Raw genomic sequence first — 15784 nt, forward strand, 5'->3', positions numbered from 1 at the left:
AATAGACCTGATCTATTCATAATGTCATTCCAGTCTTGCATTTAAGTCCTCGATATTGTTGATCAAAAACATAAGTATGTTTTGGGTCCTCCGTGTGTCATCCACGGGCACAACACCAGAGGGAGCACTCATTCCCCCCAGCAGGCATGCAAACAGACCAGGGGTGAAAAAGGTGACAAGATCGAATTGTTTGTGGGCCAAAAAAACGTTTTAAGGGGTGGGTACACCACAGTGTTAAGCTATAGTATACAGTTACAGTTTTCTTCAGATAAAGCCAGACATCCATGCTGGCATATTTTTGGCACATTTTGGCATATTTTTGGCATATACTTTCTTTGACGCATTGTAAGCTTTAAAGCTTGTAGATCAGCTATTTCGGCTATTTATTTATTTTTAAGTATAAAAGTATTAAATACACAAAGAAATTATTGTATATTTAAGTTATTTGTCATGTCTGCCCTGTGCAATTTCTTATTACGAATCCTATCATTTTATCTTTATTCATACGTTCCAATGTTCAATGTCAAAAACACAATTACATTGTTAATCGCAATTATTTGTATGACAATTAATCGTCAAGTTGACGATTCAATGTAATCGTGACAGTAAACGTTATGTTATAGTGAAACAGTACATACCTATTCTGTGTAACTTGATCACTGGTTTCAACATGGTGGTCTGCTTCACTGCTACTACTCTGTTCTTCACACTCTGACGGAAACCTTTAGGATGGGTGTTGTTAGAGCTGGATGTCAAATGTTGTTTTAACAGCCCCGGATCTAAAAGAAAAAGAATAAATAAATGAAAAAATAATGATAATAATAACATAAATAGCCCCAGATCTTTCACTCTCACTCTGACGGAAACCTTTAGGATGGGTGCTGTCAGGCCTGGGTGCCAAATGATTTTTTAAATGCTCTGGATCTAAAGAGTAATAAAAAATTAATAGATTACCAAAGAATAGTAAAGAAATGCCTGTAAGTGAACCTGACCCGCCCACTTTACGAAGGAGGCATCAGAGTTGACTTGTGTGGACTTAACACAGCTAATTATTGATGCATTTTGCACTAACACCACGCAGCCACTTGAAAAACGGCGGACACAGACCGTGGTCGAAACGTTAATAACTGAAGACAGTTATTAAGATAGTGTGAATAGCCGATCTACAAGCTTGTAGATCTGCTATTTTCACTACTTTTGTGTGACACTCTTGTATGATGAAGTAGGACATTTGATTACGAGAAAACACATAACAATTTGAAACACAGGTATGTTAGAGTAGAACAGTACATACCTATTCTGTGTAACTTGATCACTGGTTTCAACATGAGGGTCTGCTTCACTGCTACAACTCTGTTCTTCACACTCTGATGGAAACCTTCAGGATGGGTGTTGTCAGGCCTGGGTGTCAAATGCTTTTTTAAATGCTCTGGATCTAAAGGGGGGGGGGGGAAGAAATACCAAAGAATAGTAAAGAAATACGTGGAAGTGAACATGATCCGCCCACTTTACTGAGGATGCATCAGAGTTGACTTGTGTGGACCCAAGACAACAAAAAAAAGGAAAGACATGCCATCTACGGTTTACTTCTCGTATCTGGGTGACGTAGGTGCATGCCTTTTTAGGAGACCAAAATTAGGTGGGAGTTAATTCATTTCAATGGGAGAAGTGAACATGAACACAGCTTCTGAACTATTCTTTAGCTCCATGGTCACTGAACTAAACATTGGACCAAAATCGCCACAAGTCACACAATTTTCCGAACATTTTGACACTCAAAAGAGTTTCAGACGGACAGATCAGGATCAAATCAACACCACCAGTAGACAGAGGACGTTCGCGAGATCTGCCATCAGACACTTAGGAGACCATTTGTATGCCATTTGTGTACCATCTCGCCTCTAGTGACTACAATTGGGATGGCATATCTTTCTAAATCCACCATCTTTGACTTCTTTTTTTTAAATATTTTTTTATCCCACGATTTTGAAACTTTTTTTCACCCGATGCCAATTATGAGTGATCCTGGTGATCCTGGGCGCTACACTCCCCCCCAGCCTAGGGAGCCCAGGGCCGAGGTCATGCCTCCTTCAATGCATCTTTGACTTACAACAAAGCACAAATCCCATAATGCACCACACAGAAATGTCAAAATTGTTAAGCGAGAATGCTGTATAAACTTAAAATCTGTGGTCATTTATCAAGATAAAGCCTGGTTGAAGGTGCGCTCCAGTTTTCTGGCCGAGAGCAGCCTTATTGCAGCCAGTCCTTTATGAAATGTCCTCTGGTTCTGATGTCTGTGTAGTTGTTAAACATGATATCTAATTTGTTGTGGGTGGTAGTCTCAGCACATTTTGGAGATCATACTGCCTCAGTCTGCATAATGTTTGATTCATGTTTATCTCTCTGTGTGTGCAGTTAATGTTTACTTTAATTGAAGGGTTTCTGGAGGTTCAGGGGAGACTTTTTTTAATTTGAGACCAATTTATCATTAACAACAAAGTACTCAATCATTGGTTTGTCTTCATCATTAAAACAAACCACAATCATTGACTTGTGTTAATCATGTATAAACTGTTTAAAATGAATAACCCCCAGGGGAGACGTAGCCTCCATTACAAGCACGCACCTGGACTGTTGACAGACTCTCCTCCAGCTGTCATTTTCATGAGCAAGGCCACCTGCTGCCGCTCGGAGAGAGGGTGATTCCCCATACCATTCTGGGTGTTGGTAGGCTCCGGACCTTGCTTTTCTGTAGAGAGAGGGACAAAAAACGATTGCAAGAATGGCATAATAATAATAGAGTAATCACCTGGGCACTCATTTAAAAATGATATTTATGGTTAAAACAAAAAATACATATATATATATATTATTTTTACGTTAAAGCTCTATATTCAATAGAGTAATCATTGCATTCTCCCTGTCTCTCTAGCTCTTTAATAAACCGCAGAATAAATGTTCAGATGGGTTGCCAATGTTATCCAATCGGAAGAGAGTACCCTTTTATCGGCCTAGGTTTTTTTGTGTTACAGTTCCAATTGTGTCTGCTCATTTCTTTGTGTCATCACCTTCAGTTTCACGTGTTTATCCTGTATCCTGTGTGAGTTCTCTATCCTGATTGGAAAAAAATTGGTATCCTGACCTGAAAATATATTTTCTGTTTACTAGAGAGCTGGAGAGACATGGAGACTTGTGTTAATGAAAAACTCTATAGCATGTTTTTTTATTTGATCAGAATATAGAGCACTTACTTAAAAATATCACTTACTGCACCTTTTAAGATACACAGTCGGTCAGTGTATGTCATAAATAAATGGCATTTATTTCAGTTTTCTTTTATCTAAGAGTAAAAATATTTACATTTATAAATAATAAAACGAAAAGAGGCAATATTTGCATTGTAAAATGCACATTAAGCCAACAAAAACAACAGATCTACAAGCTAACAACACCTTGCGATGGGACGTATTGTTAGCTTGTAGATCTGCACTGAACATGATACAGTGGTGAGATGGTGACATCATAAAGAACGCTGCTATTCCAATCAGTGTTGCCATGTCCACTTATTATAAGCTTATTTTCACGTTTTTGTTGAAAATAGCAGCTCTACAAGCTCACAACGCGTTGCATCAGGATGTGTTGTGAGCTTGTGGATCGGCTATTTTCAAATACCAGATGTATATAGTTTAAATACTGATTGTGATGCTATATTAACTAACTTTGCTGTGTGTGTGTGTGTGTGTGTGTGTGTGTGTGTGTGTGTGTGTGTGTGTGTGTGTGTGTGTGTGTGTGTGTGTGTGTGTGTGTGTGTGTGTGTGTGTGTGTGTGTGTGTGTGTGTGTGTGTGTGTCAGCCAGTCAGCCATTGTCCCTTTTAGGCTTTAAGGGAGAGTAACTGGTTAAGCTGGTATGTATGATGTCATTTTACTGCGCCTCTAGGCAGTTGTTATTGTGGTGAGCCAAAACAAAGACCCCAGGAGGATTCTTGAAGCTGCCATGGAAGCTGGTATTGCTAAACTTCTGCATTTAAAACCACATTTAAAAACGATATTGTGCATGCTTCTATCATTCGTCTGAAACCCCAGTACGCCTGCTCGCTGCTCTAATCCCGTGGTTCTCAACCTGTGGGTCGGGGGGGGGGACGACACATGATTTTGGGAGGGTCCCCAGATGACAGTAAAGTGACAATTTATGGAGTTTTAAGACCTTTTTAATACTTGAAAAAAAGAAAATAAATGAAATGAAAAAAGATCATTACTGCATTAAAAGTAATCAACAAACTATAGCATAAAAAACAGGTCAAACATTGTCCAAATTGTCAAATAATATAAGAAAGAGGGGAAAATTGTGAAAATAGCTGATCTACAAGCTCACATAGCTATTTTCACAACATTTATTTGTGGAACCGAGTCAAACGAAATGTAATGCCTCCTACAATTCCAAATGCTTGTCAGGGTGGAGATTGTTGTATGATTATTTTTTTTGGGGGGGGGGGGGGTCACGGCCTGAAAAGGTTGAGAACCACGGCTCTAATCTTCGGCATTTGGGCACCAGGGTATTACATACCTATTCAGACTAAATGTTCACAGTGAACATAGTAAAACAGTACATACCTATTCCGTGTAACTTGGTCTCTGCTGGTTTCAACATGGTGGTTTTCATCACTGCAACTCTTGTTCTTCTTCACACACTGATGGAAAACGGATGGGTGTCGCGGCAAATGTTTTATGAATTGCTCCGGATCTAAACAAACAAAAACAGAATAATAAAAAATAAATAAACCTGGACCTAGTAATCTGTCAATCATTCACTAAGGCCCTCAAATATGGTTGACCAAAAGAGAGAGAGCGAGAGAGAGAGAGAGCGAGAGAGAGAGAGAGAGAGACTGCGGTAAGCCAAGAATAAACAGACCAGGAAATGTGTTTCTGGCTCCTTTCTCTCCCCTGCATGTATGAATGTGCGCTCTGTGTGTGTGTGTGTGTGTGTGTGTGTGTGTGTGTGTGTGTGTGTGTGTGTGTGTGTGTGTGTGTGTGTGTGTGTGTGTGTGTGTGTGTCACTTTAAAACACCTCTAGGGAATATAAAAGGCCTAAGTAAGTAAAGTAATTACTAACTGCCACACAGTTTCCCACATGGTTCTCAACACCCCCACACTACAACTGTAAACTCAAACACAGCTTCCGTAACATTTTAACCCACAATACGGAAATAAAGACAGTGTCCCAAAAAACACAATGTCATGATCTGATTATTTCAGACAATGTTGCAATAACAATAAAATGTTACTAATGAACTTAAACACGGCAACATATCAGTTGTCCTAGTTTCATTACATTCCTATCTTACAGGAATATCAATGTTATTACCTGAAAAACTGAAGGAAAGTGTACGTATGTCACTCAAAGTACAGAATCACACGTTTCTCCGAGTTGCATCAGTAGGATTTCACTTCCTGGTTGGTTAGCTTACAAGGAAGGTGAATTCCTTTGTTGGCTACAGTGTTGCCAGATTCTGCGAGAGAAGTAAGCAACCCGGACCCGGTCTATGAAAACAAGACCAAGAGAAGCGACCAGGCCAGTGGTTCCCAAACTGGGGATCCAGGGGGTCCCCAAATATTACGTAAGAAAGACGTTAGGCAAACATTGCGAAAAGAGTCGATCTACAAGCTCACAACCCCTCGCAGTGCGAGGCGTTGTGAGCTTGCAGTTTGGCTATTTTAACAATATCTATCTGTGGAACCGAGTCAAACTAAATGTAATGTCTACAAGTGCTTGTCAGGGTGGGGGTTCAAATATGATCATTTTGGGGGGTCGCGGCCTGAAAAGTTTGGGAACCCTTGGACTAGGCCATCGAGCTCTTTAAACCAATGCATCGGCTATTTGAAAATAGCAGATTTACAAGCTCACAAAGTGTTGTGATGTGATGCGTTGTGAGTTTGCAGATCTGCTATTTTCTAACAAAAATAGTAAAAGAAGTTTCAAGTTTCAAATCTGGTACGGACAGGGGTCCCTGGCACAACATATTTTTAGATGAGGGGGGGTCCATGGACAAATACATAGAACCACTGGGTTGAACAACATTAGGAAGCAAGCCCAAAAAAGCAACTACACTTTACTTGAGAAACAAGCCCAAAAAAACGTAGCCCGCAACTAAACTAAAGCCCAAAGTCGCTTATAATAAGCAGACATGGCAACGCTGGTTAGCTATCACACACAGTGTAGTTCCTACTACTGTTGGGAGGTGGATATATGACCTTTCTGTTCGCTTCTGCCTTTGACTGAGTTACTTTTCTTTTTCTTTATCTGCTGCTCTTTAATTGTAACTGTTATTGTCTCCGCCAGGCCGAAGGCATGGCGAGAGAGTATGTTTTACCCTCCGTCCGTCCGTCCGTGTGTCCGTGTGTCCGTGTGTGTGTCCGTCCTGTCTGTGTGTTACCAGCTAATCTCCGGCCCCGTTGGCCCGTTCGCTCCGAAACTGTGCACACACACTCCCTCGATGCCAATTCAGAACCTCTGCCCCAATGTTTTCACATGGGCCTGTTATAGCGCCACCAGGAGGCCGATTTGTGCAAAACCCATTTTTTTACATTACTCCTACAGATTTTATCCAAACGTCATGCAAATCGGTACACAGTATCTCTATAGTCATGTGATCAACACGGATCTGTCCGATTTCCCTTATTCCATCCTCATTACCTATGGTTGGCTCCCAAAGTTTGCAGGATTGGTCCGTTTTGAACAAAAAGCCTCAAACTATGCACGCAGCTTGCGATTTCCGTGAAATTTCACACGCACATTCCCACTAGGCCGAGGAAGAAATGCCACCCTTTTCACATTGGCCTGTTATAGCGCCACCAGCAGGTCTAATTTAGCAAAACACATTTTTGGAACAAAATGCCTCAAATCATGAATGCAGTGTCTGATTGCCGTGAAAGACCTAAGAATAAATGGCACCCTTTTCACATTGGCCTATTATAACGCCACCAGGAGGCCACAATAACGTACCTGACCTGGCGGAGACCTGTGCTCCGAGGAGCACTTTTTCTATTTTTTTCTTCTTTTGTTTTTATACATCCTAATGTCATTGTATAATTGTGTTTCCTTTGCTTGATGTAATTTCCTCGTTGTTGAAATGTGCTATAATGTGCCTTGCCTATTAGGAGTGGTTCTCAAAGTAGCACCTGGGGACCCCCAGGGGTCCTTCAGAGGGGTTACAGGGGGTCCCCAAAAATGTATAAAAAAAATATCATAAAAATCTATGTAACCACTTTAATATATACAAACACACATGCACACACACGTTGTAAGCTTGTAGATCTGCTATTTTTAAAATAATATGGAAACATTTTGAACAACACAAATCTTGTACTGGGGGTGGGGGTCCACCGTCAAATACACATTCATTTAGGGGTCCTTGACATGAAAACGTTTGAGAACCGCTGGCCTACAGTATATGATCTCTCCATTACTTAACAGATTATTCCTCTGTAATATCCCAACAATACAATCAGAGAGCCGTGCGCCTTTGGAACCTCAACCACTAAGGAACAACTCACGGCCAAAGCACTGCTCCATTTTACTCCCAACTTGCTACAAAAATCACTCATGCAAAAGTATATAAGTAATTCTACTTAATTTTCAACCTTCACATGTGCCTCCTTTTCTAATAATCATAAAGTGTCATAAAGTGTCTGCTCGCAATTTACTTCCGGGTGGTTAATCTCACCAGCCAATCATCATCTGCCAAACAGTGACCACCCTTTCACGTTGCCACGTCCGTTGCCACGTCGCGCTGCCGTGCGCACTATGCGAACGAGCCCAAAGGCGAGTAAAAATAAGCCGACCATTGCTTATACAAAAAGTCAGACCTGCCAACGCAGCCTACGCCAATCATGTGTGAGAGATCTACAAGCTATGGGCCAGAGACGCCGTGTGCCATGCACCGTATCTTAGCAACAACGAAAGCGCTCACTCTCATTGGTCGTGTCACGCTAAGAGCAGTTTCCAGACAATGGCATCGCAGAGAGCTTGCTGTAGTGTTTATATATCTATGACTGTAGCCACCAGAGTCAGTCGCAGCGACGACGGACAGGGCGCTGTGATAGTTGGCATGTAGCTAACGCTAACGTGATGCAAAGTGATGCACAGCCTGCAGCGGCTGTGCATCACTTTGTCAACAATGCACGTTCGTGTGGTAAATGTTATTATTGCTGCTCCGTTAGTCCATTGTAGATGGTGTAGTATGTTGTGGGCTTGTGACAGTGTGTCTTCTGGTGTAGCTCCACAGCAACTCCAGTAACTAACGTAATGGCAGGACCGCCCCGTGCAACGCACGCTTAGGCTGCATTATGGTAATGTAGTAATTTCAGATCATCGGTCGGACCGAAATGTATGTGAAATTTGTTTGACTCCGTTCCACAAGTCAATATTGTGAAAATAGCAGATCTACAAGCTCACAATGCCTCACTTTGAGAGGCATTGTAAGCTTGTAGATCGGCTATTTTCAACATGTTTGCCTCTTTCTTATATTATTTGACAATGTGGCCAATGTTTTATAGTATAGTTTGTTGACTACTTCTGTTGCAGTAAATGTCTTTTCCTTTACTTTAGCTTTTTTATTGTCTCCGCCAGGCCGAAAGGCATGGCGCGAGAGTATGTTTTACCCCCTGTCCGTCCGTCTGTGGATAGCTAATCTCCTGCATCGTTGGCTTGATCGCAGCGAAACGATGCACACACACTCCCTGGATGCCAATTCAGAACCTCTGCCCCATTTCTTTCACATGGCCCTGTTATAGTGCCACCAGGAGGCCGCTTTTTGCAAAACACATTTTCTCACAGTACTCCTACATATTTTGTCCTAACATCACGCAAATCGATACACAGTATCTCTATAGTCATTTTTTTTTTTAAATAGTCTTTCAGATTTTTCATATTCCATCCTGATTGACTAAAAATGGCTGCCAAAGTTTGCAGGACTGCTCCGTTTTGACCAAAATGCCTCAAATTATGAACACAGCATGCAATTTCCGTGCAACTTTGCACCCACATTCCCACTATGCCGAGGAAGAAATTCCACTTGAGATTTTTCTAATCAGCCTCATGGTGGCGCTATAACAGTCCGATTTGTGTTTTTACCTATAACTGCACCAATCTGTGTAAAACTTTGTATGTGCACTCTCTAGAGGTCAAGGAAAAACCTTTCCCCTGCATTTTTCACATCTACCTTTAATAGCGCCACCAGGAGGCCGACTTATGTAAAACATATTTCTTTACATTACTCCTTCCGATTTTATCTAAATTTCACGCAAATCGGTACACATGATCTCTATAGTCATGTGATCAACACGGATCTGTTTAATCTTTCATATTCCATCCCGATTGGCTAAGATTCACATCTAAAGGTTGAGAACCACTGTATTAGGGGAGAGTCCATGAGAGCTGGATAAACAAGGTAAAATGTCCAAAGGAGTCTGTACGGCTGTCGATAAATGAACACATGACGTTGGTGGGAGAGGACATATTGTGTCTTTTGGACAAACAGCAGCGTGGTGCTGATGTTTGTTGTGTGAAGCAGCTTAATGTCAGAGTCTTTGTGTTGGAGCGCCTCAGTGCGGCTGCAGAGTTCATGTGCAACCTCTTCCAGAGAGAGATAGAGACACTAGAAACTCTGCTGGAGAAAAAAAAAGACACTGCTGGGCATTGACTTTCATATGGACATTGATCTACACACTGCAGGTATGTCTGTTACACACACAACATCAAACTACACACTACAGGTATGATGCAGCGTTTGCATTCCAGCCAGCACGCCAGCGTACTTCCCATATGCTTTCAAGGTGGGCTAAACCATATGGACCCCATGTCAGCAATGTCAGCAGGATCCACTTCAGTCCCAACTGGGATGCCCTTGTGGGACATACGTGTGTTCTACCTGGGCCTTAGGTGGGCCCCACCTAGGCAATTCTATGTGGGGCCGAGGTGGGTCTTAACTGCGATGCCCATGCGGGCTATAAGTAGCTTCTACCTGGCCCTTAGGTGGGCCCCAACTAGCCACGTTTATGTGGGACCAAGGCGGGTCCTAACTGGGTTTGCCCATGCAGGCTTTAACTGGGTTCTACCTGGGCCCTAGGTGTACCCTAACCAACCAGAGTGCAGTGCCCATCGCTCCAAATGTTGTGACGTCAGGGCTCTCAATACTGCACATCGGTGGAGGAGGAGGGGCCGCAGGGCGACCGCACACATCGCTGAACCAATGGTAGCCCACGGATGTTTCCTCTGGAGATTTAAAATCTGCCCCTTTATGCCACATATCATCCGCGCTACAGGGTCTTCACTGACCGAGCCACGGCCCCACTGGCCCTCATGACACTACGCCACTTATATGCGCTGCCAAGTGGCCGCGGGCGCTACGTGGGCGTGGCCGCGGGCTAGACGCGAGGCCCTGCATAGCAGGGCCGAGCTTCTAGTGGGTTCAATTGGGAGTGTTACAATCTTTGCACTGGCCTGGGTCAGTGGGTCATAGTGTTGATTTTGACAGCAAATGTTTATTCAGTTTCAGTCATAGTCTTTTGAATCAAATTCCATTTAGTTTGTCATATTTTCATATTTTAAGAAATGTTTTTGTCTAGTTTTAGTCGACTAAATATCATAAGATTATAGTCGACTAAATGCACAGTTGATTTAGTCGACTAAAATGTATTTTGGCGGGCCGTGACGGCATCATAATGGATGATTTTACACTTGGTTGCATGCTGAAAATAGCCGATCTACAAGCTCACAGCGCGTCGCAGCACGACGCGTTGTGAGCTTGAAGATCTGCTATTTTCAGAGTGCAACACCTGAGTGCAACCAAACATACAGTAACATGACTTGTCTTAGTTCTACTGGATCTCTTCTCCACTAGTCCCTCTCTAACATTTAGGCTAGTTTTGATTTGTTGACGAAATTGGTAGTCGACGAACATCTTTTGTCATAGTTTTAGTCGACGAAATCAACACTGGTACTGGGTCATACAGTATTTGCACTCACTATAAGGCTGGATGTTGCTTTAATGAATAATGACCAGCTGTATTGAATGGGTAGACTGGTGGTTTCTCAAAGTGGGGTTCGGGGTACTCCCGGGGGTCCGTGTGTATGTTTTTTAAACATCTCAACAACACAAATCTTGTATGCAGGGGACCATGGCACAAGATATATCAGATGAGGGTCCACGGCCTAATGCATTTTAATGTGGGTCCTTCAAGGGATAGTTCACCCCCAAAAATGACTTTTTTTCTATTAGTCACCCCATGGAGACTTGAATTCATGGATATTTTTTAGATTTTGTTGCATTCCTGAGCCAATAATTTGATGACCGGCAGCGGTTCCGGGGGGGGGGGGGTTGAGGGGGGATGTGAGTCATACATAAAAATGTGACTGAGATTAGGACAGGGCCCTGGCAATTGCGTCTTTACGGGTTACATGGCGGCTTTCCGACATGTCGCCTTTCCGACGTTAACGAACCCTATACCTAACCCTCACCCTAACCCTAACCGCACGCGGAAGCCACTAGTCGGAGTGGCGAGATGTCGGCGTGGAAGACTGTTGTCTTTACCAAGGCTTAGACAGAGAGCAAACAAAATGAAGAACCGAGTATGGCATGACTGGGATGTTCATCAATTTTGTCAAACTGGAAACATAAACAGAAAATAAGTATTTTACCGAACAATGTAAGGCAGTGGTTCTCAAACTTTTTTCAAGTTCCCTAAACGAATGTGTATTTGGCTGCGTACCCTAATCTGAACCCCATACAAGATATTTGTGGTGTTAAAAATGTAAAAAATATTTTCTTTTAAATCACATAATTTCAAGATTTTTTTAAAAACAGCTTATGTGTATATATATAGGGCCCTGGCGGTCCCCGGACCCCACTTTGAGAACCTTGCATTAGACCACGGACCACCGTAACTCTGAGAGAGTAAAAATTAAAACAAAAAGGACCGTAAGGGTCCATTTGCTTCCATTTGTACACTCTCATTTGGTTCCTAAATATCCATCATTTATCTGGGGACAACCCTGGACTCCCCCCAAAGGACCCCCCCCCCCTTCCCCGTCAAAAGGCATGACTTTTTTTTTAAACATTGTAACATTATAAGTTAACAATGAAATATAGCTTTCAGTTGCTTTTTAACCATTTAAAGTGTTTTAACCATTAATGTGTTTTTAACCTGTGATTTTACAGTAGCCTAGGTAAGTTTTAAACACCAAAGTGAGTATAGAACATGTTTTCTTAACAGCAGCAGTTTTTCAGGCCAAGTACCCCTTAGCTGAGAGATGAAGCACGGAACCCCCCTATTACATATTGTAATAAATTGTGTTGCCGATTAAACATTGCTTTATAGACTTGTTTGACAGCAAAATCATCAGTGTTGTTGTGTAAATTAATAGTTTGTTTTACTCACGAATCATGATCTTTTCTACTAATATGTAGGATTCATGTGTATTATTTTTCAGATATTAACCACTTAAACAATATTTAGTCAACTTTTAAAGGTTTTGGAAAGGTCTTAAAAGTCCTTACATTGTCACTTTACTGACCTGGAGACCCCCACCCCCAAAAAAATCAGGGACCCACAGGTTAGCACCACTGTATCTACAACATCATGTTTTTCATGTATCGAGAATTCACCATCTATTATCATTACAGACAATAAGCTTGATATGTGGTAGCCCTGAAATGACTGTCATCGTGACGCAGACAGACCGTCATGTGAACAATGGCTAGATGTGGCAACCATAGACTGGAAAACAACTAAACAAGAATTCTCTCAAGTCAACCTCAACGTCAAACAAACATCCTCCACTCTAATAATACATCTATGGCACTGTTTAACCTTCTTCTGATACTCACGGATAAAACTACTCCGAGGTTTGGACGAGGAAAACGACTGGATTTGCAGCACCCTCTCACTGCTTGTATTCAACGCGATATATAGCTCAAGATCCAACGGACAGTAGCTCTGTCACAAAGTAATGGAGTATGAATACCAAAACACTCGCCCCAAAACACAGTCGCCGCGGGGAAATTCCGGGTCTGTCCGACAACCTCGGAACGGTCGCCACCTGGTATTCCTAAACGCAACCTCAGTATAAAAACTATGCCTATAACCTAACCTTATTCCTAAACATAACCTCAGTAAAACTATGCCTAAACCTAACCTTATTCCTAAACATAACCTCAGTAAAACTATGCCTAAGCCAACGAACCTAACCTTATTCCTAAACATAACCTCAGTAAAACTATGCCTAAACGAACCTAACCTTATTCCTAAACTTAACCTCAGTAAAACTATGCCTAAACCTAAACTTATTCCTAACCTTAACCTCTGTAAAAGTATGCGTAACCCTTACCTTAACTTATTTCTAAATGTATGCTCAAAAACAAATACAAGAACCGCTGGAAGTGAGTGGTCGGCGGAAAAAAATGGGGGCGAGTGTGTTTTGGGGCGAGTGTTCTGTTTACCATGGAGGATAAACAGGATTCAGGAAGTGAAACTTTAGTACAAACGTCTCTAGTGCAGTTACCAAACCCCGTCAATAGAGGGCAGTCATGATGAATAACATATAGGCCTAACCTGTATTCAGAATTCAATGTAGTAAGGAGAATGCATAAGAATGCTTCTTCATGGCTGTTCTCAATAAAGATTACAACAAAAGAATAATTCAAAACACAAGTATAACTTTCCCCAGGAGGCAGTACAGATACGGTTTTGCCCACATACCTTGAGATAAGTAGTATAAATGGATTATGGCTGTATTAATAACTTTATTAATACAATCCAAAGGGTGTGAAATGCATTTATTTATTTTTGTCAGGATTTTTGTACTGATTCATTATAAAGGTAGGGTAACTGATATGTTTTGTTAAAACAAAACGTTTATTTTGTTAAAAGGTTAAAGCACTATATATTCTGATAGTAATGATTGCTATTGTGTTTGTTCAGTAACAGGGGTCTCCCCATCGCTCCAGCTCTTTAATAAACAGAAATTCATTTTCAGGTGGGTTGAACATTTTCAGCCCTTGTTTATTTTTTCCTGCACTTGTTTATTCTGTATTCTGTGCAAGTTCTCTGCCTGGCTGGATAAAATAGATATCCCGACCTGAAAATGCATTTTATGTATGAGACGGGGAGACTCCCGTTACTGAACAAACACTCTAGCAATGAGTAGCCTTCTATCAGAATATAGAGCTATTAAAGGAGAGATCCGGCCATTTTAAGTGTTATCTTTGATGTGTCGCTAATCACTCACCAACATTGAAAGGGACGTTGAGTTATTCCAGGGAGTCCCCTGTCGTCCAGTCTGGCGACCCCCTCCGTTGGCATAATGGGAGCCTGTGTAAGAGTGAAAATCGTCTATTATAACCGATGCAAAGTATTTTTTTTCTCTACTACTGCTCATCGTGGAGTCTCACTCAAACATGCACTGAATGTCGCACACAAGCTACCGTTCGTGCAGAACGAGATGACGCTGGTTGCTTGTTTCTCTCACAGACGCCAGGTTAATAACTCAACGTCCCTTTCAATGTTGGTGAGTGATTAGCGACACATCAAAGATAACACTTAAAATGGACGGATCTCTCCTTTAACATATATAGGCTATCACTTACCCTACCTTTTTTTTTTTGATACCTATCATATCTCACGGGGCAACTTCAATTTTCAGCTTCACCCACCTGAGTGCTGCCCAAAGAGGAGCGTGGTCCCCATTTTTTCCTTCCCGATATCGATACCTATAACTTGAGTATCGGTCCATACTGAGTAGTACCAATCCAATAACAGTGTATATTAAAAAAAAGAAATTCTAGGTTTCTTGAGGGGGTTCGAAATGGACCCTTACATGTCTGTAACTCTGAGAGTGTATGGAACCAAATGGACACGTATGGTCCATTTGGTTCCATTTCTCTCAGAGTCATGGGGGTCCTTGAAATTAAAAAGTTTGAGAACCACTAATCTAGGAATTAATACAAATGGATAAATATATATAAAACAGTAGTGCAACATCAACTGAAACATTCAAAAATTATCACATGATCACAAAATAATTGTGATCATGTGATAAATTATGGTATGGGAATGGCATACTCACCGATACGATCTAAAATTCATAAACAACAGAGCCTCTTGCCTATAGGACACTAAATTAGTCAGAGCTGGCTCTGTCTATGATGTTACATTACCACTGCTGCTCACGAGACAAAAGTAAAAGTACTCATTGTGCAGAATGTCTCATTTCACAAGTTTTCAAATATAAAGAATGGATAAAACGGTTAATGTGGTAATGTATATGGTTAATGTATGTTTTGTAATAATAATCAAAATCTACAAAGTAACTAGTAACTAAACTTCTAAAAATAATTGTAGTGGAGTAAAATTACAATATTTGCCTCTGAGATGTAGTGGAATAGAAGTAAAAGTACTGACATTTGGAAACACTCCAGTAAAGTTAAAAAAAATACCTCAAAATTTTACTTAATTATAGGCTACAGTACTACTCGAATGTACTTTGTTACTTTACACTAAAAGGCCAGCATATGGAGGTTAATAAGTTATTATTTTGTTGCGTTATCATGCCCTCTAGTGGATGAAATGAACTTCCATTTAGACATTACAGGGGCCATGAAACCCCAGCCTGATGTTGTAGTTTGTTTTCCAGTTCAGGTTAAAGACTACAGCAGATTAAAAAACATGGCAGACTAGTAAGCAACAGAGCTGCACCATACTAATTAATGATCTCTTATTCTGCCAG

At 41.3% G+C, this 15784-nt stretch overlaps 1 protein-coding gene across 4 annotated transcripts in view; it reads right to left on the reverse strand.

Moving 5' to 3' along the window:
* LOC311035428 (uncharacterized protein) overlaps positions 1 to 12978 on the reverse strand; it is a 159599-nt gene extending 146621 nt beyond the window's left edge. For 3 of the 4 annotated variants that reach the window (XM_084043611.1, XM_084043609.1, XM_084043612.1), the window contains exons 1-5: positions 12888 to 12978; positions 4615 to 4744; positions 2630 to 2752; positions 1295 to 1435; positions 639 to 779 (exon numbers count right to left, since the gene is read on the reverse strand). In XM_084043611.1, coding sequence (XP_083899737.1) covers positions 639 to 779; positions 1295 to 1435; positions 2630 to 2752; positions 4615 to 4663 — 454 coding nt within the window. In that variant the 5' untranslated portion in view covers positions 4664 to 4744; positions 12888 to 12978. Of the gene's footprint in view, positions 1 to 638; positions 780 to 1294; positions 1436 to 2629; positions 2753 to 4614; positions 4745 to 5365; positions 5480 to 12887 lie in introns of those variants that run through there. The other variant, XM_084043610.1, reaches the window with a different exon arrangement.
* Between the last annotated feature and the right edge of the window lie 2806 nt (positions 12979 to 15784).

Source organism: Gymnoscopelus microlampas (assembly GCF_963454915.1).
Source record: "Gymnoscopelus microlampas genome assembly, chromosome: 19".
Lineage (NCBI taxonomy): Eukaryota > Metazoa > Chordata > Actinopteri > Myctophiformes > Myctophidae > Gymnoscopelus > Gymnoscopelus microlampas.